The 22,401-nt window shown below is 34.9% G+C and overlaps 2 protein-coding genes across 8 annotated transcripts in view; one reads left to right on the top strand and one right to left on the bottom strand.

Annotated features, from left to right (window-relative positions):
• The window catches only part of LOC128919976 (uncharacterized), a 30,021-nt gene extending 13,421 nt beyond the window's left edge, over window positions 1-16,600 (bottom strand). The window contains exon 1 of the mRNA XM_054225968.1: window positions 16,471-16,600. Coding sequence (XP_054081943.1) covers window positions 16,471-16,524 — 54 coding nt within the window. The 5' untranslated portion in view covers window positions 16,525-16,600. The remainder of the gene's footprint in view (window positions 1-16,470) is intronic.
• Window positions 15,616-22,401, top strand: part of LOC105220266 (uncharacterized) — a 44,855-nt gene continuing 38,069 nt past the window's right edge. Inside the window, exons 1-4 of one of the 7 annotated variants that reach the window (XR_008470086.1) lie at window positions 16,200-16,314; window positions 16,379-16,396; window positions 20,552-20,704; window positions 20,767-21,014. The gene's annotated coding sequence lies outside the window, so the exon portion shown is untranslated. Of the gene's footprint in view, window positions 16,315-16,378; window positions 20,705-20,766; window positions 21,015-22,401 lie in introns of those variants that run through there. The other 6 variants (XR_008470087.1, XR_008470085.1, XR_852304.3 and 3 more) reach the window with 6 other exon arrangements.

Here is a 22,401-nt window from a genome sequence, read left to right as displayed (position 1 = left end):
ACCGTATAACCACGAAACTGCGTGTGGTATTTAATGCATCTTGCCCCACGTCAAATCATAAAAGTTTAAATGACATCTTACACATCGGACCCACCTTACAAAAAGACCTGGTCATTCTAATTACAAACTGGAGGCTCTTCCAATTCGTTTTCAATGCGGACATTCAAAAAATGTACCGGAAAATATTAGTGGACCCTAATCACACTCGGTTTCAAAGGATCCTCTTCAGAAAAAGCTCAGAAGACTTCGAACTACAAACAGTTACGTTCGGTATAAACTGCGCACCATACCTAGCAATCCGAACCCTCATGAAGTTAGCCGATGACGTTCAAGAAACTCACCCATTAGCAGCAAAAATTCTGCGTCAGGAAATGTATGTGGACGACGTTTTAGCAGGAACGCACAACATAATCACCGCAAAATCTGCACGTGATGAACTTATTTCTGCCCTAGCATTCCCAGGATTCACTTTGAGAAAATGGACATCAAATCACGCACACATTTTAAAAGGACTTCCACCCGATCATCTCTTAGACACAGAAACCCTCAACCTCTCGGAACCAGAAAACACGAAACGCTAGGCATTCGATGGAATTCAAAAAAGGATCTATTTTTCTTTCTCGTCGATCCAATGGAGTAAAGACATATACCAAACGTAAAGTTTTATCAGCCATAGCAAAATTATTTGACCCAGCTGGCTGGCTTAGTCCAATTATAATATCGGCAAAAATAATTATCCAACAAATATGGCATGATAAAACTGACTGGGATGAAAGTTTAAAGCCACTCACCCTTCATCGATGGAATAGCTTCGTGAAAGAATTTGAAAATATAAATCAAATCGAAATACCTTGTTGGACTCACTTCTCTCCATCAGCAATAATCGAATTTCATGGTTTCTCCGATGCTTCAGAGAAAGCATACGCTGCAACACTCTTTATACGAGTCTTAATTGGTGACAAAATATGGACAACTCTCTTAGTATCAAAAACTAGAGTTGCTCCTATTAAAACCCTATATCTACCCAGATTGGAACTCTGCGGAGCTGTCCTACTAGCTAATCTTACTAACTCTACTCTAACCCAATTAAATGTAACCCAATATAAACAATATTTCTGGACAGACTCCACAATAGTTCTAGCTTGGTTCTTGGACACTTTCAAAATCGTCAAAATCGAAAATTGGCACCATGTTGAGAGTCAAGACAATCCCGCAGACTTGGCAAGTCGAGGATGCACACCCACGGAACTTCTGAATTGCAACCTTTGGTGGCAAGGACCCGAATGGCTACAACGAGGAAAAGATGAATTTCCAATAACTGATTCTAATTCCTACAACACTACCCTTGAATATAAACCAGTTAAGACATTTGCGATCACGACCCAAGAGGATATTCTCGAAAGATTTTCCTCACTACCCAGAGCTATTCGTACCATCGCATACTTATTCAGGTTTTGTTCAAACGCCTCACCAAACAAGAAAATCAATACTCAAACCAAGAGATCACACCGGAAAAATTCAAAATAACACGAACGATGCTAATCATTCAGACCCAAAAATCATATTTCCGAGAAGAATATGACGCTCTAACCCATAAAACCCAAATACACAAAAAAAGTTCATTATTAACACTAAACCCATTCATTGACCCTAAAGGAGTCATGAGAAGTGATGGCAGATTAAGCAATTCTGCAGCAGGAAAGAACAACACTAACCCGACCATTTGTTACCACGGGTATCGACTTCGCCGGACCCTATGATATCAAAAACTACACTGGGAAAGCATGTCTAATTACCAAAGGCTATGTATGTGTATTTGTATGTTTCTCGACTAAAGCAATACATCTCGAACCCGTAAACGATCTCACTATACAAGCATTTCTAGCAGCATTCACCCGTTTCTTCTCCAGGCGTGGAGAATCCCGCCAATCTTTATTCCGACAACGGAACAAACTTTGTAGGAGCTTCCCAGTTATTGACTACAGATCGGCGAGAATTCAACACTTCGAACTAATGTTATAACACAACATAGTCATCAAAACATCTCATGACACTTCAATCCACCAGGAGCTCCGCATATGGGTGGATTATGGGAAGCAGGCGTTAAAAGTTTTAAAACCCACCTAAAAAAGATCGCCAAAGTGCAGAAATTGACATTCGAAGAATTTGCTACCCTATTAACCCGCATCGAAAGTTGTTTAAACTCTCGCCCAATAAGCCCCACAAACGACGACTCATCAGACATGGAACCATTGACTCCAGGACACTTCCTAATAGGTACTCCACTACTAACACCAGCCGAACCCAATTTAGAGGATGCTAACTTAAGCATCATTAACAGATGGCAGAAATTGAAAATATTTTACCAACATTTCTGTAATAGATGGAAGGAAGAATACCTTAAGGAAGTCCACAGACGTTATAAATGGAAATACCCCCAGCGTAACGTTGAAGTAAATGATCTTGTTGTCATTCGAAACGAAAACACATCACCAAACGAGTGGAAATTAGGCCGAATCGAAAAGTTGTTTTTCGGTGTGGACAATAATACACGAGTGGTTGAAATCCGCACTGCCCAAGGCACAATAACCTGCCCTATTACAAAAATTGTAATTTTAAGTACAGAATAACTTAACAGTTTTCTTTCTTTTTAGAGAAATGGCTCCAACCACAATTAAAACATTAAACGGTCGACGAAATAGCCCCACGTCCACCATACGGTCCCATAGTGTAACCCGTAGCATTACACCAACGCTTGAAAATGAAAAAAATGTCGCGACGCATTCGACGTTTCCAAACAACTCTACCCACTATTCGTGAAGAAAATGAGAATTATCACCACAAGACCCGTAAAACTATAACCCACCGAGAAATTACTCATCGTCACGCTGCTTGCGGATTATGTAAAAAGGATCACCGGTTAGCCACTTGTATCATGTACTTGTCGGTTAACATATATAAAAAGTACGAAGTTGTCATCAAACATCGATATTGTGTTAATTGTTTAGCCAGTCCCACAAGACAGAAGAATGCACAAGTAAGAACCGATGTTCCACTTGCAATGGGAAGCACCATACATCCCTACATGGACACGCCAGACTATACACGGAAAATGAAGTAAAAATACTAGAGAAACCAATATCTCAAAAACATCCAATAGAGACCCGATTACCATCCTTGCTGGCTAAACAAACGCTAATACCCACAACAATTATCCAATTGAAATGCGATGGTATGTAACATACAAATTGGATCAATTAATGATGACAAATTTCGTTCTGAATGCCACTCGATAATCACACAGCAGTTACCCAAAAAACTTTATGAGCAGGACTTAAGTGACGATGTTCAAACACGCTTTGACCACTTAGTCCTCACTGACCCATACTTTTATACCAACAGAGAAATGATGATTGAAATTGGAGCAGATGTATACCCACACATTATCCGAAGTGGATTGTTTACCCTGATAATGGTACAGTGGTAGCACAAAATACAGCATTCGGCTGGACCCTCACTGGAACCCTATGATAACGAATTACCTTAAGTATTATCATTCAATTCACTCTCATTAATCACATTGAAATATATAAATTATACCCCACTAATCCCATTTTATTTCGCAGATACTGCAAGGCGGCCGGGATGTTTAGCGCAAACAAATGCTCCTCTGCATTACTATCAAATACTCCGAAAAGTAATAGAGATGTAATGCAGAGGAGATAAACCGCCACAAACTTCACTGATAACTTTTACAACAAAACAACACACGATGAGGTACAAAAACACATAAACCAATTCGTATTCGTACACAAAATCCCGCGCAAATCACAAGTGAAATTAGCAAGTGGAAACAAAGGATTTAACAAAAAGGATAAAATAAACACCAACTCACAACCCTAAACGTGAAAACGGAAAAAACATAAATTCGACAATAAATTTGTGAATACCAAACGGAGAATATCATTGGATACTAATTAAACATACATAAAACAATTAACAAATATTGTAAAATCACACCCAAACAAACTCACATATATTTGATGTACACATAACGCAAAATCATATTGAATACACTGAATTTTTGTATATTTGAAAATCGAAACCACTAACTTTTCTTTTCGCAACATCGACCCCAACGTCGATATAACTCGACAGTCACAGTTGACACCTCGATGGATTAATAACATTTCAAACAGATTTCTGTCTCTTTCCGGACATATAACAACAATATAATACACATAATTGGCTGGGTGAACAACCAATATTGGTCGCAAAAAACAAAGATGTCGTCGATGTCAATGCGACATTTTAATTTTATTAATACACGCAATTTGACCCACATATTCGTCATATATATGATATAAAGTCCATTCAAAGCTGGAAACCCTAATGTTAGGTATATGGGAGTTAGGTGAAGTTATTACCCGATTTCACACATTTTAGGCACGGATACATAATATTAAAATAAAAATATTCCCTCTGAATTCAAAATATCTGAGAGACTTACCTGTATTTTCGATAAAAAAATATAAGCACTGAGGTCCTCATCTTCGATATATGGGGCCTTGAAAACTTATGGTCCGATTTCGACGATTTTTAGAAAATGGGTGCCACACCATAAATGCAGTATTTCAGCAAAGTTATGTTCCGATATGTTCATTAGTGCCTACTTACTTTATATCATGTAAGACGCCTTCAAAGTTCTGGTAAATAGGAAGTAGGCGTGGTTGTGAACTGATTTGTCCTATTTTCATAACATATCATTTCGATGCAAGAAAAATTTCACAAACCAATTTTCATTGATATTGGTAGAGTAGTTTCGGATATATTTTTTTTTACCCATAAGTTGGCGGAACCACACCCAATTAAAATTTTATATACCAATTTGAGAGCAGCTCTTCCGTGCACTCTTTTTAATGAAATTTAAGGTATCTAGTGTTTTCCCTTACTGAATTAAAGTAATTTTTAGTAGTTTTCAACATAACCTTTGTATGGGAGGAGGGCGTGGTTATAATCCAATTTCCTCCACATGGACTGTATAAGGTAGTACCTAACAGAAACGACCATTCTACAATGTTTGGTTGATAGGCCCCTTCATAGCACTTTTTTAAAGGCACTTACATTTAAACGCTTCACAAAACTATCATGTTCTGCCGTTGGAGATTTATAAATCAGTTGTTTTTAACTCATATACATACGTAAGAGTGTTTCTGTACTGTTAGCTAGCAAAGTTTCTGCTGTGAAACTATGAAAACACAAATTATGAGTTATTATAAAAAATAATTAATTTTTTATTGTGGCTTTAGTTTAAAATATCTAGCCAAGTAATTTATTCAATATTAGGCGTGTTTTATTTGACAAGCAAATTAAGCTATTAGCTTATTTTGTATGGAAGATTTAGTCAACATAATTATATTAGCTTGTCATACGCTATCATAGCTTGCATATTGAACTAGAGGCATTCTCAGATCATCGCGTTTTTTCATTTACAATAGTTACGTTTTTTTTTTTCAAAAAAAAAAATAGTGGGCAATAGCGGGAAAAAAAATTTTGATAAATAAAAATGTAAACAAACCAAAATTGTTAATTCTATTAGATGTGCAAAATGGCAAATAAAAACTGTGTCCATATTTATCTTGGCCATCCCGAATCTAATCATGATTGTGCATTCCTTAAAAGGTCAGACCATTATAGAAAAGCGTTAAACGAAAGGAAAATTTGATTTATAAATTCAATCGTTTAATTTTCAAATAAATTAAATATCAGCTCAGGCCCGCATTCATTTTTAAGCGAGTATATCAAATAAGCTAAATGCGGTTTATTTGTCCATGATTTAGCTATTAGGTTGTGGTGATCAAATAAAATACGCCTAAAAATTAATATGGTAAATGATTTGAAATTAAAAAAATATATGTTTGTTTATTATGTACGGTATACACTAGAAGGTAGGTAGTGAAAAGAGTAGTGAATTATAACAGCCTATATGTAGTGAGATAGCTTGTGAAATAAAAATAGTGATATCTGGTGAAGTAGCTAGTGAAGTATAGGTGGTGAATCACAAGTAAATAGCTGGTGAACTCACTACTGTTACACTGATGAGCCGAATTGACGGGAAGCCAGTATCTTGGCTCTCCAAAGATATGTAGATATTGTATATAGTTTAGTATATATGTATAATTTACAATGTGCAAAGCGGACTATGGCAGTAATAAACTCGCAAAGGCTTTGTATTTAATACCTGTTAAGTACAATATTTTCTGTGATTATTATTTTTTATGTTTTTTTTGTCATTTTGATTTTTATTCAGATTTGCACTAATTAAATACTTTCTACGTAAATTTGGGTCTAAGTACTTACAATACTTTCCATGTATGTTATTAAATGTCGAGTTAGTCGGCTTGCCAAATAAAAGAAGATACTTGGTTTTAATATAAACAAATGTAGTGATTTGAGGGTATATAGAATTTGTGTTTGATTAGTTATACAAATGAGTGGGTATGAGTATATATGGATTAAACAGTATTTTGTATAATTCAACATGTTTATGACAAATTCGATTATAACGGAATTTATATAAACAACAGGAATCGATTCCAATGCAACCGTGTCTGAGAAACGCTGCAGAAGTGAAGATAATCGACCAGGAGCAAAAAATCGAACAGATGTCTACAGTGATCATTCAACAGGATGAAACCATAAACCAAACGAGGATGCAATTTTCAATTTAAGTTCAACCGCAGCCATTCTACATCTATCTACAGCAATGTAACGTGATGTAATTTATTAAATCTGTGGAAGTTGTCATAAAAGTATGTCCACATAACAACCCACAACTAATGTACCTGACAATGAACATTGTAGCCAACTAGAAGATCTTGGGAGACGCAGAAATACTTAACCAGACGTCAGGCGACATAACATGGTCGGAGTTTAAATCAAAGCTGATACAACAAGGAAACCCAAAGACATCTCACGGTGATATATTCACCAGATGCAGGAATATAAAAGTAAGTAATCTAAAAGAATTACTCGATCATTCTCAAAAGGCACCTGAACCAATGGAAATAGCACCTATGGAACAAATAGAAATGCACTATCGAAGAAAAAGAAGTAAAATTTAGTAACGAACGAGATAAACGAATTAGTTGTCTTATAGGCAAGGTTCAACCAAAAGAAGGGATATTATCGGACATTTACCCCAAAATAATAATGAAATATCCTATAAATTATAAAAATTTTAAATGGAATAAATCAAATAAAAAACGTAGTCATTGTACAATTCCCAAAAGATTTTGGATGCCTTGACACTCTTCAGAGGAAGCTCTTCAACTTTTCTAAAACAAATTTTCGGGTAGGGGGAAATTTCCTACTTGATTATGTGGAAAACTATATTGATATGTTAAAAACTAATTATATGTATTTAGAGGAATAGAAATGTTTGCAATTTGGAGCATACTGAATATAATTATCGTAGGATTAAATTCAATTTCTCTCCTTTGAATATGGAAGAATATCAAACAACTTAAACGCTAATTAGGTAGATCACAATACTTCCCAACTCTGGTTGGTATCTGGCACTTCTTTAGAATAATATGTATGTAACTAATTTAAAGCAAATATTCAAAGCCCTAAGGTTAACAGAATTACAAATGCGTGTGGATAATTGTGAATTTCTCAAGACAGAAACTCTATTATACGCCTGACAGACGGCAAAATTAATTCGGATTAACTGCGCTTTTAATCAGTTCCAATTTTGTGGGTGACAGACGGCAGCAAAGCGAGTTATAAACTCTCATAAACAGCTGATTGTCATAATCATAATATTTTCAGAGTGATACAGTGAAACAATAAAAATGGAAAGACGGCGAATATTAAGGTTGTTAGCAGTCCAATTGGTTCAAAACCACTTTTTAATACAAAAACAATTAAATACACTACTTCTAAAACTCCATCGGAATAGGAGATTCATTAATGAAATGCAACAAACGATAGTACAAACTAGTAATGCAGTGGCGACTTTCCAGACACGCCAAAGAAGGGCATGGAAATTTGTAAGTTTAGTATATTGTATTTCGATAATATATATTTATATATCCCTCATATGTCATATCCCTCAATAGTAAGGAAAGGCTAAGTTTTACATGCTCGCAATTTATTAATGAAATTTGATTAAGATAACACAACTTGACTCATATATTCGGCATAAAGTCCGCTAGAATAACGAAAATCGTCATATATGGTGGATGAGGGCTGAACTAATTCCTAAATCGATTTCACTCATTACCAATCTGCACCATATTCAAAACTAATACGCACCATTCGAAGAAAAAGGTTCCCTCTGAATTAAATTAAAATATGCTCTTTGGAGCCGAACAACAAGTTATAAAATCTTAATTCTAATTAAAACTAGACAAGCTCAACCAATTGTTTGAGTTGTTTTGGTGAAACGTTGCTCCTCAGTGTGCTGGCATATCTCTTCTTTTTAGGCGTGATTGATTACAAGAATGTAATAAAGCATTAACCATAACATTAATGGGTTTGGGTGATCGCGGAGTTTGGATAAATATTTATTTCTGCTGTTCTCTACTTCTTTCTTTACCATGAGAATACCAAGATCTTTATGGATATTTTCATTACGCATATACCATGGTGAGCACGTGATTGTTCTAAGCATTTTTGATTGGAATCTCTGAATTATATCGATATTGGTTGCACAGGTCGTACCCCACAATTGGATGCCGTAGATCCAAATCGGCTTTATGACCGCGTTGTATAATAGAACTTTGTTGTCTAGGCTAAGTTTTGAATTTTTATTTAAAAGCCAATTTAAATGTGTGGCTCTTATCTTCATGCAGGTTATTTTGCTCGATATGTGTTTTCTCCACGTGAGCCTTCTATCCAAGTGAATACCAAGATATGTTACTTCAGTCGCTTGGGGTACTAAAATATTGTTCATTTTAACTGCCGGACACGTTTTTGGTCTTAGAGAAAATGTAACATGCTTGCACTTCTGTTCGTTTACATTTATACTCCAGTTTGCTAGCCATTCTTCGACAAAAATCAAATGCGCTCCTAATACTTTTGATGCTATAATTGGGCATTTGTTTCGGCTCACTAAGGCTGTGTCATCCGCAAAAGTTGATGTCAAAATATTACTAGCTGTTGGAAGGTCTGCTGTATATATTATGTATAGAGTTGGCCAAAAACACTGCCCTGAGGTACACCAGGTCGTTCTTCAGATATGTAGTCTCCTACTTTGACAGTAAACTTTCTATATTTTAAATAAGACACCAAGGTTTTATGCATTTCGAGAGGTAAGCTTTTTTTAATCTTATATAAAAGCCCGTCATGCCACACTTTATCGAACGCCTGAGCCACATCTAGAAATATAGCAGAACAGTACTCTCTATACTCGAACGCCCTTCTGATTTCGTTAGTAATTCTATTTACTTGTTCTACAGTGCCATGTTTTGCACGAAAACCGAATTGGTGCGTTGCTATTACATTATTTTCATGGAGGAAAGGAGACATCTTTGACATCTTTTTAAAATATTTTAGAAAGACAGGGTAGAAGACTGATTGGTCTGTATGAAGACGGCTGTGTCAAGTCTTTACCTGGTTTCTCTATCATGATGATCTGCGACTTTTTCCATGAACTTGGATAGTACCCGAAACTGAGAATAGCGTTAAAGAGCAAGGAGAGTACTGTTAAAGCAATATTTGGTAACTCAATTAGCATTTTTGGAGTAATTTTATCGTGTCCTGCCGACTTTTTAGGATTCAGCTCTTTTATGATTTTAATAATTTCAGAAGATGACGTTTGAATAGACCCAAGCGACTCGTTAGCGCTATTGGAGATGATTGGCAGCTTAAAGCTGTTCTTTGGGCAATTAGGTTGAAATACCTTTTCTAGGTGATTTGCGAAACAATTTGCCTTATCTTCGTCACTTCGTGCCCAGTTTCCACCCAAGCCTCTTATAGGCAAGTTGGAGTCGACTGGAGGCTTCATTGACTTTTGGGCTTTCCAAAGAGAATTTCCTTTGTTTGAATTTGGACACAGCTTCTTTATATAATTGTGAGTGTGGTACTCATCCTCACGTTTAAGCGCTGTTTTTAGTTTTCGTACAGCATATTTTAGTTGCAGCTGAGTAGAAGGGGAGCGATGTAACTGCCATTCACGTCTAGCTCGCCTTTTTTCATTTACAAGCTTTTCTATTTCATTATTAGTGATTTTTCTGCGGATAATCGGTTTATTGCTTATGTTTGGTGTTGCTATGACAGCTGCATTTGATATTACATCATTAAATTCTCTTATACCTTCATCAATATCTCTTTCTGTATCTATTTTTACATCAATATTAATGTGGCTACTCACATATTTTTTGTATTTTAACCAGTTCGTTTTGTGAGATGTTAGACCCACCTTTGGCTCAACGAATTTGGGTTCTTCACACAACGTTATTAGTACAGGTGAATGATCAGAAGATAAGTCTGTACATGTATCAGCTGTCACAAGTGACCTATCTATATTTTTGGTTACAGCGAAATCAATTAAATCTGGTATTTTGTTATGATCACTGGGCCAGTATGTAGGCTTACCAGGAGTTATTATATCAAGGTTATTGTGGTTCATAATGGTTTGGTACAACTGGCGTCCTTTCGGATTATTAAGACGTGACCCCCAGTACATGTGTTTTGCATTATAATCTCCACCTGCTAGAAATCTATGACCTAGCGTTCCAAAAAAGTTTAAATTCGCTATCTGTAATTTTAAAACGAGGTGGGCAGTATATAGCCAATAGATTTAAATCACAACCCCGATTTTTTAACGATATTGTAAAGTGGTTTAACCGATTTCTAACCAATACTGCCGTTCCGCCATCCGGGTGATTTGTAACATACAGTCTAAATCCCGGTATTTTAAAATTGTTTTTGTTTGTCAGATGAGTCTCTGATATTAACATTACATCTATATTTTTTTCAGACAGAAATCTAATAATCTCTAGTTTATGTTGGTTAACACCGTTAGCGTTCCATATACAAATGTTTAGTATGCTCATTTTTTACTTAATAAAGTTTGCAGCATTTGGTTTTGTGATTTTATTAAATCTTGGATCATGTTTTGCATTGTAGACATAAATTGTGTCATACATTGCGTAAGATTTATGATCATAGTTTCAATACCACTATTTGGAGGATTTTGCGGTGGTTGCATTTGTACATTGTTGCCTTTTACATAGGCATAGCTCCCTTGTACCGTATTATTTTTAATATTACTAGATTTCGGAATATGGTCTATGATATCTATAATGTTAGTACGGGGAGTATGTAACATTTGGTTACGTCGTGCTTGAATTCCCTGTGACAACTTCGATTTCAAATCTTTATAAACAGGACAACCCCTGTAGTTGGCAGTGTGACTTCCTCCACAGGTGCTGCATTTTATGTCTAAATCCTCTTTCTTAAGGATACATTTTGAAGTGGGATGTAAATCTCCACATACCACACAAACTACTCTACGCAGTAGAGTGCAATAAGATTTGGTATGCCCATACTCTTGGCAGTTGGTGCATTGTACCGGACCGTTTCTTTTGTGTGGTTCTTCTACGGTTACTCTACGGTGCAGCAAATATTTTAAATTATATATTGGATGCACTTCGTTCATTTTAAGCTGGTTAGAATTCGGCATCAATTCAAGTCTAAACATTGGTTGTGGTACTTTGTTTCTGTTAAAGATGTTTACGACAGTTTTAACTTCAAAGCCACATTCTTCAAGAGCTTTTTTAATTTCACTAGAGTCTACAGATGACTCTATACCTTTAATTACTACAGCTAGGCCCTTTGAGCTCTTCAACTGATAGGAATAATAAGTTTTGTTTTTATCCGACAAAAACTTTACAACATCCATAAAACTTTTCTCAGTGTATGTCTGTATTTTCGTTTCATCTATATTGCCTTTTTTTAAAGGCACTATATGAAAGTTTTTAGTTTTTTGTACCTACAATTTCGCTTAATTTAGCAACAAGAGTATTTAAGCTACGCTCGCGCAAATATATTGGGGGCGGTTTGGCATACGCGACTGTGGTGGTACGTTTCGCATCATCATCAGAACCATTGCTTAGTACGGCAAATCTGTTGCCATTTAAAACGTCAGGTTTATTCTTGGTTGGCGTGCAGCCTTGAAATTTTTTAGGATTGACCGCTGACTTCACAGGACTTAATTTCCTTTTAATATTGACGTAGCGGTCAATGCCAATCTGAACAGATGGTCCTTTTTTGATTTGTGCATTCTCACCTTGCGTTATGCTTTTCTTCGCTGTCTGCTCGCTTGCAGGTACCTGCTTATTTGTTGATGCGTTCGTGTTTGTTGCTGGCCGTTGTTGGCCGCCGTTCTCTGCTGGGTCAAAATTTCTCAGAAATATCAATGTTGGTCGGGGGTCAGCCGATTTTTTTGAAACTTAGCATAACTTTCAAAAATATAGAACTTACAGGGTTTTTAATTTTTAAGTCAGAGTTTTTTAAATTACGATAAACTTAACAGGTTTTAATGGATTTGCTTCATATTTACAGGATTTACAGAGGATTCGTAACAGTTTTAAACAAAATTTACAAGCTTTCAATTTTTCATTGAAAAATTATAGCCTAATTTCGACAATATTTTTTCACAAGTTATGTCATACAGTATTTGTGCATTTGATTTTGCAACCTGCAATACCAACCGTCTCGTGGTGCCAAGGAATATGTTTACCAAGTTCTATTAAGGTATCTCCATTTGATACCTTATTGATATTGGTATATATATGTAAATAACCCTATATCTAACTCGTTTAGTTTTCAGTTCAGTCTCAAGATGGTCAACCCTTGGCATAACATATGTACATCAAGAACACTAAATAATTATGAAACAAATGGCTGATGACAAAATACAAGTCCAAGGATATAAGTCCAAGACTTCAGAAATATTTAGTGAGTCCGAGCGAATATAATTTTTCCATCGAATACATAAAAGAGAAAACTAATTATATAGCAGCCTTTTTGAGCAGAATAAGGAAGGATGAAATTATTTATCAAATAGAAATTATTGAAAGGGATGAAAGTAAAAGATTGTCATTAGAAGTGGGATTATTCATTCACAAAAAAAAACAGGATTTGAAGTTCATATATTAAACAGGTTTAAAACACGAGTAATAATAATAAAGAAGAAAATAGAATAAAAGACAAAAGTTGGCATATATTCAAATCTTAGCGATCATAAATATTTTATGTATAGAAAATTATTGCAGAATTTTCATATAATCCTAACGTAAAATTTGTCAAGGGTTCTTATTTAACAAAAGACGTTGACAACGAAGAAGAATTAAGAAAACATATTGCACTTTTCCATAAAAATGAAATTCATCACTGTGTAATTATAGCTACATACGAAAAATGTAAGGATAACTTATACAATCCTCATATTACACTGAAATTTCAAATGTATTCAAATATAATGATAAGATATAGAAGTACAAAGAGAATAAATATATAAATGAGTGTGGCATATCAAAACACTGTACAATAGAAAAAACATGTGAACTGATTACAAAAGTAAACTCAGAAAGAATTATCATAAATGATGAAACTATAATTGTAAAATATGAAAAAATTACTTAAGTCAAAATAATTGTCGCTCGAAAGCATTACAATTAAATGAAATTTATGTAATAAAATACAACAATCGTTCAATAGAATTAGCATACCAGAAGTTTTCAAACAATTTCAATTGTGCATTTAGACAGCTGATATTCATTAAAAAAGTTAACAAATCTTTCAGCACATTTTCGTCGCTGGTTGTCGTTGTTGAAACCGTTCGCTGTTCATTTTCTGCCATCTAAAAATTTTAACATTTTGTTGTGTATATATTTTTATATCTTCTTCTTTGTATCAATCACCTCTCACAATAGCAAAAATATTCCATTTTTGGGCAGAGTTGGATATTCAAATTTGTTAAATTGGTATTGGTAAATTCAGCAAATGCACGAAAGTTTTGTGCATTTATATGCCACTAATTTGCATTAAAATGGATCAGAACAAAACACTGGCTAAGGCGCGCGCATTTCCATTTTCAATATAGCGCAGATTGTAAGCGCGAAGGAGTTAAAGAAATGCGGTGCCGAGTATTTATGTTCGAATTCTATAATGCTGAAATGTTTTAATAATCTTTTTAAAAGGATTTTTTGCAGATCTACGTTCATATAGTCATTTCAATAGCATATTTTCTTTATTTTAATAATTACAATATTTCATGAAAATATTTGCTCATCAGCCAAAAATTCAGCAAAACGTTTATGCCTTTTATGCACTTTTGCTTTTATGCGAGTACAGTTGAAGAAGCAAGTGGGATGATCTCTCGCAAGGAGGATCGGGCGCAGTTGCCCGTGATATTTCAATGATATTTTGTATTGCATTAAATTATATAGAATTGAAAAACATTTAAGAATTAGTATGAATTCATACTTTCTTAATTAAATAACCCCATAAATGCCAATATTTCTCAATACAAATCAATATCTATGAATAAGAAGTAATCCTCCGTTGAAACGCCTCTGCCCATGATGTTGTGTCGAAGGTGTAACGGCGATTTTGCGCGAAGGCGGCGTGACTCTACTTTGTGTTGTTGTTTAGTTATAGCACAATGTTGCAAATAAGTAAATGACCACTTCCCTTACCCCTGACAACTTTGTCCAGAAATATACAGACGAGCTCGCATACACATTGACGTCGAACTGTGCAAGCCGTCGCAGAGTTGACAAAAATGTTTCAAATCGACAATCTAATGTTATCACATTTATTTCTTTCGCAAGGTTTTGTTCTTGAATTATGACATATGCTACTTGGCCGAGGCGCCAAGAAAAAGGAGTGCGACGCTGAGTTGCGAATTCACGTACTTAAATGAATGAAATTATTTTTGTTGTAGCATGAAACATTTAAATGTTCTAATTAGAATACACATGTAACGCGAGCGCAAATATTTTCCAATCCTTAGGAATTAGAAAAAAAGAATGAATTCAGTATAATATTTACATAAATGCTTATGTGTGTGGGGTAAAGTTGAGCCATATATGAATTTGATCTGCCATAAACGATTGGCAAGTAATATGATCAGTGAACCTGTTCGTATAGGACAACTTTATGTTGCAACTTGTAATATTTTGCCGAAGTTCAAATCCCACCCGAAATTTTACAATTTTCTTTATTTTAAATATAATTATTAATACCTTGATTATTTATATATTCACCCCATAAGTTAATTCCTTTTTTTTATACATTTTCCTAAACTTCCCTCATGCGCATGTGGAAGATCAGCTGCACCGTACATACAATAGAAAACCCTTTTCGTGGTGAATTCTCGGTGGTGAGATATCCGCCATCTTGGTAAAACACAGTGCTGTTTATATTGAGTATTTAAATTTTTAAGACTTTAGTCATAAAATATCAAATATTATATATATAGTTGTCTTATATAAAGCGAAATTATTTATTTATGCTATATTTAACTTATAGAAGATTTTAATCTCAATGTGTGCCATTTTATATGCAAAAAATTTATTATATGTGGATGAGATATTTTATAAGCGGTGAGAATAAAATACAGCTCTCATACAAGTAATTCTCTGTGGAAACTTATTTTTGGCCACATTTATTTAAACTTCACTAACACATAATGAAAAAAAATCATTTTTGCTAGTTTTTACTTAAATCTTTTACAAATATCGCCTCACTTTTAAAATTTTTTAAAGAAAAATATGTCCTGATCCTAATGAATAAGTATTTCAAATCATCGGGTTACGAATTTTCGCTGCAATAAAATGGTTGGTTATATGTCCCTCATCAAACCACTAATAGCTGCCATCGATTGGTCACTTCTCTGCTCGCTACCTTTGGGCGCTGCTCGCCTGTTAAAAATTTTACATGAGAAAGAAACAATAAAGTTATCTAGTTGAGGAGAGTATGCGAATACCTCATTAAAAAATCTTTCTATGTGTTTTACACATTTTAGAACCATTTTACTATTGTGAACGGCTCAAAGGACAAATTACTGTCAAAATAATAAAAATTGTTATACAGGCTGACTTCCTAAATGTATTTTGCATTGCAATCGAACAATGTATTACATTCCCAAACGCAGTTGCTAAAACTTTGACAAAGTATCGTATTCCTAATAGCAACCCTGCCCGATAAATGCGCAGAAAAAAGCAATTGGCGCATCACTAACATTGTTGATACATTTATTCTACAATTCTATTCTACAATGGCGACCGAAGAAGAAACGTAAGAAAATTTTACCTTTTTTACTATTTTTATAATATAACAAGTTTTATATTATTTTTATTAGGCAACTTATTCCATAATGGTTCGAGCATACAATATAATTTCTAGAAAATGAAGTAATAATATATTATCAAATAACGCAATAACATTTCTTACCTCGAAAGTTGAGATTTGCATTCTGAAATGACTATAAAACACGTCATTTGGCATCTCGATAATGGTTTCCAAAAATTTTTTGTTTTTTGGTATACTTCTCCTTGGCACATTTTTCTGCACTAATAATGCAGCTAATTTTTTACGTTTTTGTAAAAGTATTTTTGATATCACAACGAATTTGATTCTTGAAAATCAATTAAATTAAAAATTTCTTCTAACAAAATATTTTGTTTGGCCATTTTTTGCGCATTAGAGATGTGCCTAAACGCAACAGTGTTACAAAGTTCATATATACAAAGTTTAGAAGAAGCAACGTTGCAAAGTATTGAGTATGTATTTATTCGGCATAAAAACTTTGCATACAGACGTTTAGGAAGTCAGCCACACTGTCGAGGTATTCGCCGTTGAGTTGCCGGTGTACCAAATAAAATAAGATTAGTTTTTTGATTTAAAAGAAATTTTGTGTATTTGGGTGAGAGGGGTATAAATGATATACAATTTGTGTATGTTAGTTTACAATTGGGTGTGTGTACGGGTTAATTGATTAAACCAGTGTTCGGCAAACTCATACATTCAAACAATTTATTTCGTGAGAATTTATGAGTGTTGAGAGCTACTCAACTGACCAAGTATTATGTTCTACTGGTCCTGAACTTTTTTATGACTAGTTAAATTAGGTCCAATACTGGTTTCCCAACAATCGTTTTTATATTTTACGTTAGTTTAACACATACAATCAACTGTTATTACTGCGTAGAAATTTTTTTTTTTTTTTTTTTTTTTTTTTTTTTTTTTTTTACATTGCAACTAGTTCTAAAATATTTACAAAAGAAAGACTAACAAGCAACTTGAGTATGATATAAAATATTACAAAATTACAAAAATACTCTGAGAGTATTGGCTAGTTTAAAGATCGCTGGGTTTTATGCGTTTGAGTCGTCTTGGTGGCCCATCTCTAGAAGTTAACATGACTACTTCTTCGTTACAATGCATTAGCAACCTGGCTTCATGTGTTGCTGCAATTTTTAATATTTCAGCGTTAACTGAGTTTACGTTTAGATCACGCTCTATGTCAGCACATCTACAATACCAAGGCGCTTTGACAATAACTCTTAGTATTTTGTTTTGGAATTGTTGGATGACTTTCTTATTATTTGCGTTAGTACATCCCCAGAGTTGTGCACCATAGCTCCATATCGGTCTGAGTACTTGTTTATAGATAAGTAACTTATTTTCGATGGATAACACTGATTTGTTACCAATTAGCCAATTAATATTCTTGAGTCGCATGTCTAGTTCTTTCCGTTTGTTTTTTACATGAATTTTCCACCGTAGCTTAGAGTTAAGTGTCATTCCCAAGTATTTAGCGGAGTTGTAGTATGGTATTCGTACACCGTCTATGAAAATTGGCAAGTACTGTATTTTGTTGTACGTGAAAACAATGTGTACAGACTTAGCTTCATTGAGTTTTATCTGCCATTTCTTTGCCCAATGTAGGACTTTATTTACAGCTTCTTGGAGATTATTAGTTGACTCATGTTCACTGCTACCAACAGCAAGCAACGCGGTATCATCTGCAAATGTGGCTGTTGTGTAATTGTAGTCTACTGGCAGGTCATGCGTGAACAAAATATAAAGAAGAGGGCCCAACACACTACCTTGTGGAACTCCTGCTTTTATTTTCTTAAGACTAGAATACTCGTCTCCTTGTTTAACACGGAAGTAGCGATCTGACAAATATGATTTTATGATATCATAATACTGTTTCGGTAAAATTAGTTTCAGTTTCGAAAGCAGTCCTTTGTGGCAAACTTTATCGAACGCTTTTGCAACATCCAAAAACACGGTAGAACAGAATTTCTTTTCCTCAAATGCTTTTTCTATAGTATTTGTAATTCTATGGATTTGATCAATCGTAGAATGGTTAGCTCGAAACCCAAACTGATGAGCTGGAATTATGGCTTTTCGTTCTATGATTTTATTGAGACGTTTTATGAGAATTTTCTCAAAAAGTTTCGATATTGTCGGTAGAAGTGATATGGGCCTGTAAGAAGATACATCATATCCTGGTTTTCCTGGCTTTTGAATCATAATAACTTCAGCAATTTTCCAATAAGTTGGCACGTATTTAAGATTAAAAGACGCATTAATAATGCTAGTAATTTTTACTATACCTACGGAAGGAAGCTGTTTTAGAACCTCGGCAGTAATCAGGTCGTAACCGGGGGATTTTTTTTCTTTCAGGTTTTTTATTATGCGTAGAAATGTGTGTAAAAACATTATAAATCAGTAAAATTTATGTAAATTACATTTTTTGCAAAAAAAAATCGGTATTACTACTTTGAATTAACAATTGTGTTGTAACTTAATTATATTACTAACATTTAAAATAGTGAATGAAGTTGGAAAATTAATAGTTGTGTTTTTATGAACCACTTAAAATTTTGTATACCAATTTGGGTGGAACCCTTCTATACCTTCTTTATAATGAAATTTGAGTTTTCTGGTGCTTACCCTTACAGAATTAAAGCATTTTTAGTAGTTTTCACAATAACCTTTGTATGGGAGGAGGGCGTGGTTATAGTCTCCTATCCTCCATTTTTGGACTGTATAAGGTAGTACCTAGAAGAAACGATTCTAGAAAGTTTGGTTGATATAGCTTAAGTAGTTTACGAGATATATACAAAAGCTTAGTAGGGGACGGGGCCACGCCCACTTATCCAAAAAAAATTACATCCAAATATTCTCCTTCATAGTGCGATCCTTTTAACAAAATTTTATTTCCATAGCTTTATTTATGTCTTAGTTATGGCACTTTATGTGTTTTTGGTTTTCGCCATTTTGTGGGAGTGGCAGTGGTCCGATTGTGCAACCTTCCTATGATGCCAAGAAACAAGTGTGCCAAGTTTCATCAAGATATCTTAATTTTTACTCAAGTTACAGATTGCACAGACGGACGGACGGGCGGACAGACAGACATCCGGATTTGAACTCCACTCTTCACCCTGATCACTTTGGTATATATAACCCTATATTTAACTCGTTTAGTTTTGGGTGTTACAAATAGCCGTTATGTGAACAAAACTATAATACTTACTCTCTTAACAACTTTGTTGCGAGAATATAATAAATAATCAAAATGGAAATAAAATAATACATATAAAAGCATTGTATTTTGTGTTCATACATGCATGCGTTCAATCCCACGATACGTCCTGCTCGCTGTGAAGTGAGCAAGCAACTGACCTCACATCGCTTCTATGGTGTAATAATGATGTGCTGAACACATAGAAGACGACAAGCGACGAGCGACATCTGTCAAATATTAAAATACACGCGTTCTTATGGGCACAGATTTTTTGACAACAGCACGACTACGCGACAACAGGCTTGTAGTTGTCGTTGTCGCCAAATTAGAAATGTTTCTAGTTTTGCCGACGACAATGGCCGCTGTAGTGCTGCCACTAACATGTGAAATGTAAAATTATTCAAAGTTCTCACAAGTTATTTTGCCAGCAGAAACGTAAAATAGCTTTGATATATCATTTATAATAACAATCGATTATTTAAAACAAATAAATCGCCAATTTTTACATTTTTTGCACAAACAATTTCACTTTAAACTAAATATGTAAATTTTATTGAAGTGAAAGATTTTAGTACGGCAACAATGAAATTGCTGTTTGATATATCGCTGCCGTCTTCAAAATGTTCAAGACGCTGGCTTCAAATCGACATTTGTGGTCAGCCGTCGCTACGTCGTGTCGTGTCGTCGTCTTTGTGTTCAGCACTTGATTGCAAGTACGTGTGTTTCACACGTACACTTAGTGTGCGCTGCCGATCACTGGATTAAACTATTTAATAAACAAATATTCTTATATATATTAATTATGTATTAATCATACAATTATTTGTTATATATGTATGTGTTTATAACCTGAGGGAGTCGATATTCCTGCGTTGATTTGATGGGTCTCCTTTGGGTTGTTGATGTGCTGGGTTGATTCAGTTTGGCGCTTTTGTCCGTCCGTGTTTTTTCTTCCTTCTTCGGTTATTACTCTTATTGTGTACTTTTTATTAGAATCATCTTCGCATGCTATGTTGGCGCTGTTGTGCATTTCTGCATTATCCTCTAATTCGTATTTCGACCAGTTTAGAGGACAATACAGGCATGTGTTCATTTGGCATGAACATACACAAATTTGAAATTGAAAATAGCAGGCGAAGATAAATCGTAAGTTTTTTTGTATTTAATTTCTTGAATGAAAACTTTAATAAAAATTAAATTTGTTGCAGAACACGTAAGACATGGACAGTGGTAAAAACCAAGTAGCTACTCTCTCTCACTCTGACACTCCAAACAAATTAGCAAGCTGCTGAAAAGTGACGGTGTTACTCATGTACCAAATTTAAATATACAACTTTTTTCCAGGTGGTACAATTTCTTCTAGTATTTGTTTTGGACTCAATGATATTTGTATATTTGTCTGAAAGTAAAATGTTAATATAATTTTGTAAAGTCAATAAAATGAAATGCACAAATACACACCTATTAAATATTCCACGGTCGAACGCCGCAATCTTATGTGCGATTTGAAATCATTCTCGACATAGGCTTCAATGACTTCGCAAAAGTTTAATTTATTGGTTTCCTCCCCACCCGATTGCTCAGACCTTGATGAAGATTCCGAGCTGGAGCTAAATGGCATTTCATCTAAAAATGCTAGTATACCAGCACTCCCAATCATAAGCTCTCTTCAGTTTGTAAATACTGAGAAACCTGCACAATAATTTATTAGTATAAACACAATACATTACATATGTTTTAAAAAAAAACTTTCTTACCAAATTAAAATAATCATTGTTTTCCATTTTCTTTTTTAACATAAAATGATTCGATCAGTTTTACTTTGAAAATAAAATTGTTTTGCTAGCGAACTGTCAAAGAGTTCATTGCGACCAAGTATAGACAATTCGATTTCACTGCTGTCAGTTCGTATGGAAATTTGGAAAGTTTGTTCGATTGGCTTGTCTATAGCAGTTAGCCAATCCTTCCAGCTTTTTGCTTTTTGGCGTAAACTAGAAACACCAAGTGATCCCTGGCCACTTAACACTTGGTCTTTCCATCCGAGTGGAGGTCGTCCTCTTCCGCGGCTTCCTCCAGCGGGTACTGCATCGAACACTTTAAGAGCTGGAGTGATTTCATCCATTCGTACAATATGACCTAGCCAGCGTAGCCGCTGTCTTTTTATTCGCTGAACTATATCAATGTCGTCGTATAAATCGTACAGGTCATCGTTCCATCGTCTGCGGTATTCGCCGTTGACAATGTTAAGAGGACCATAAATCTTGCGAAGAACCATTTTCTCGAAAACCTCAAGAGTCGTCTCATCGGATGGTGTCATCATCCAAGCTTCAGCGGCATACTTCAGGACGGGAATGATGAGGGACTTGTAGAGTTTGGTTTTTGTTCGTCGAGAGAGGACTTTACTTTTCATTTGCCTACTTAGTCCATAGTGGCACCTGTTGGCCAGAGTGATTCTGCGTTGGATTTCAAGGCTGACATTATTATCGTTGTTGATGCTGGTTCCCAGGTATACGAAACTATCTACTACTTCAAAGTTATGACTGTCAACAGTGACGTGTGAGCCAAGACGCGAGTGCGCTGACTGTTTGTTTGATGACAGCTGCGTACGCCAGGAGTTGTATACTCTTATAGAAGATTGTACCTTCTCTATTTTGCTCTGCAGCTCATATTATTTTTTCTGTACCTTGTCTGTAACCTCGTTCACGGGTCTTCTCCAAAATTTTTCGCATGGTGAATATCTGGTCAGTTGTGGATTTTCCAGGTCTAAAGCCACACTGATAAAAGTCCAATCAGTTTGTTGACGGTGGGCTTTAGTCTTTCACACAGTACGCTCGATAGAACCT

The sequence above is a fragment of the Zeugodacus cucurbitae genome, chromosome 2 (assembly GCF_028554725.1).
Source record: "Zeugodacus cucurbitae isolate PBARC_wt_2022May chromosome 2, idZeuCucr1.2, whole genome shotgun sequence".
Lineage (NCBI taxonomy): Eukaryota > Metazoa > Arthropoda > Insecta > Diptera > Tephritidae > Zeugodacus > Zeugodacus cucurbitae.
Note: the sequence above shows the minus strand (reverse complement) of the source record. Positions and strands in the feature narration are given on the sequence as shown.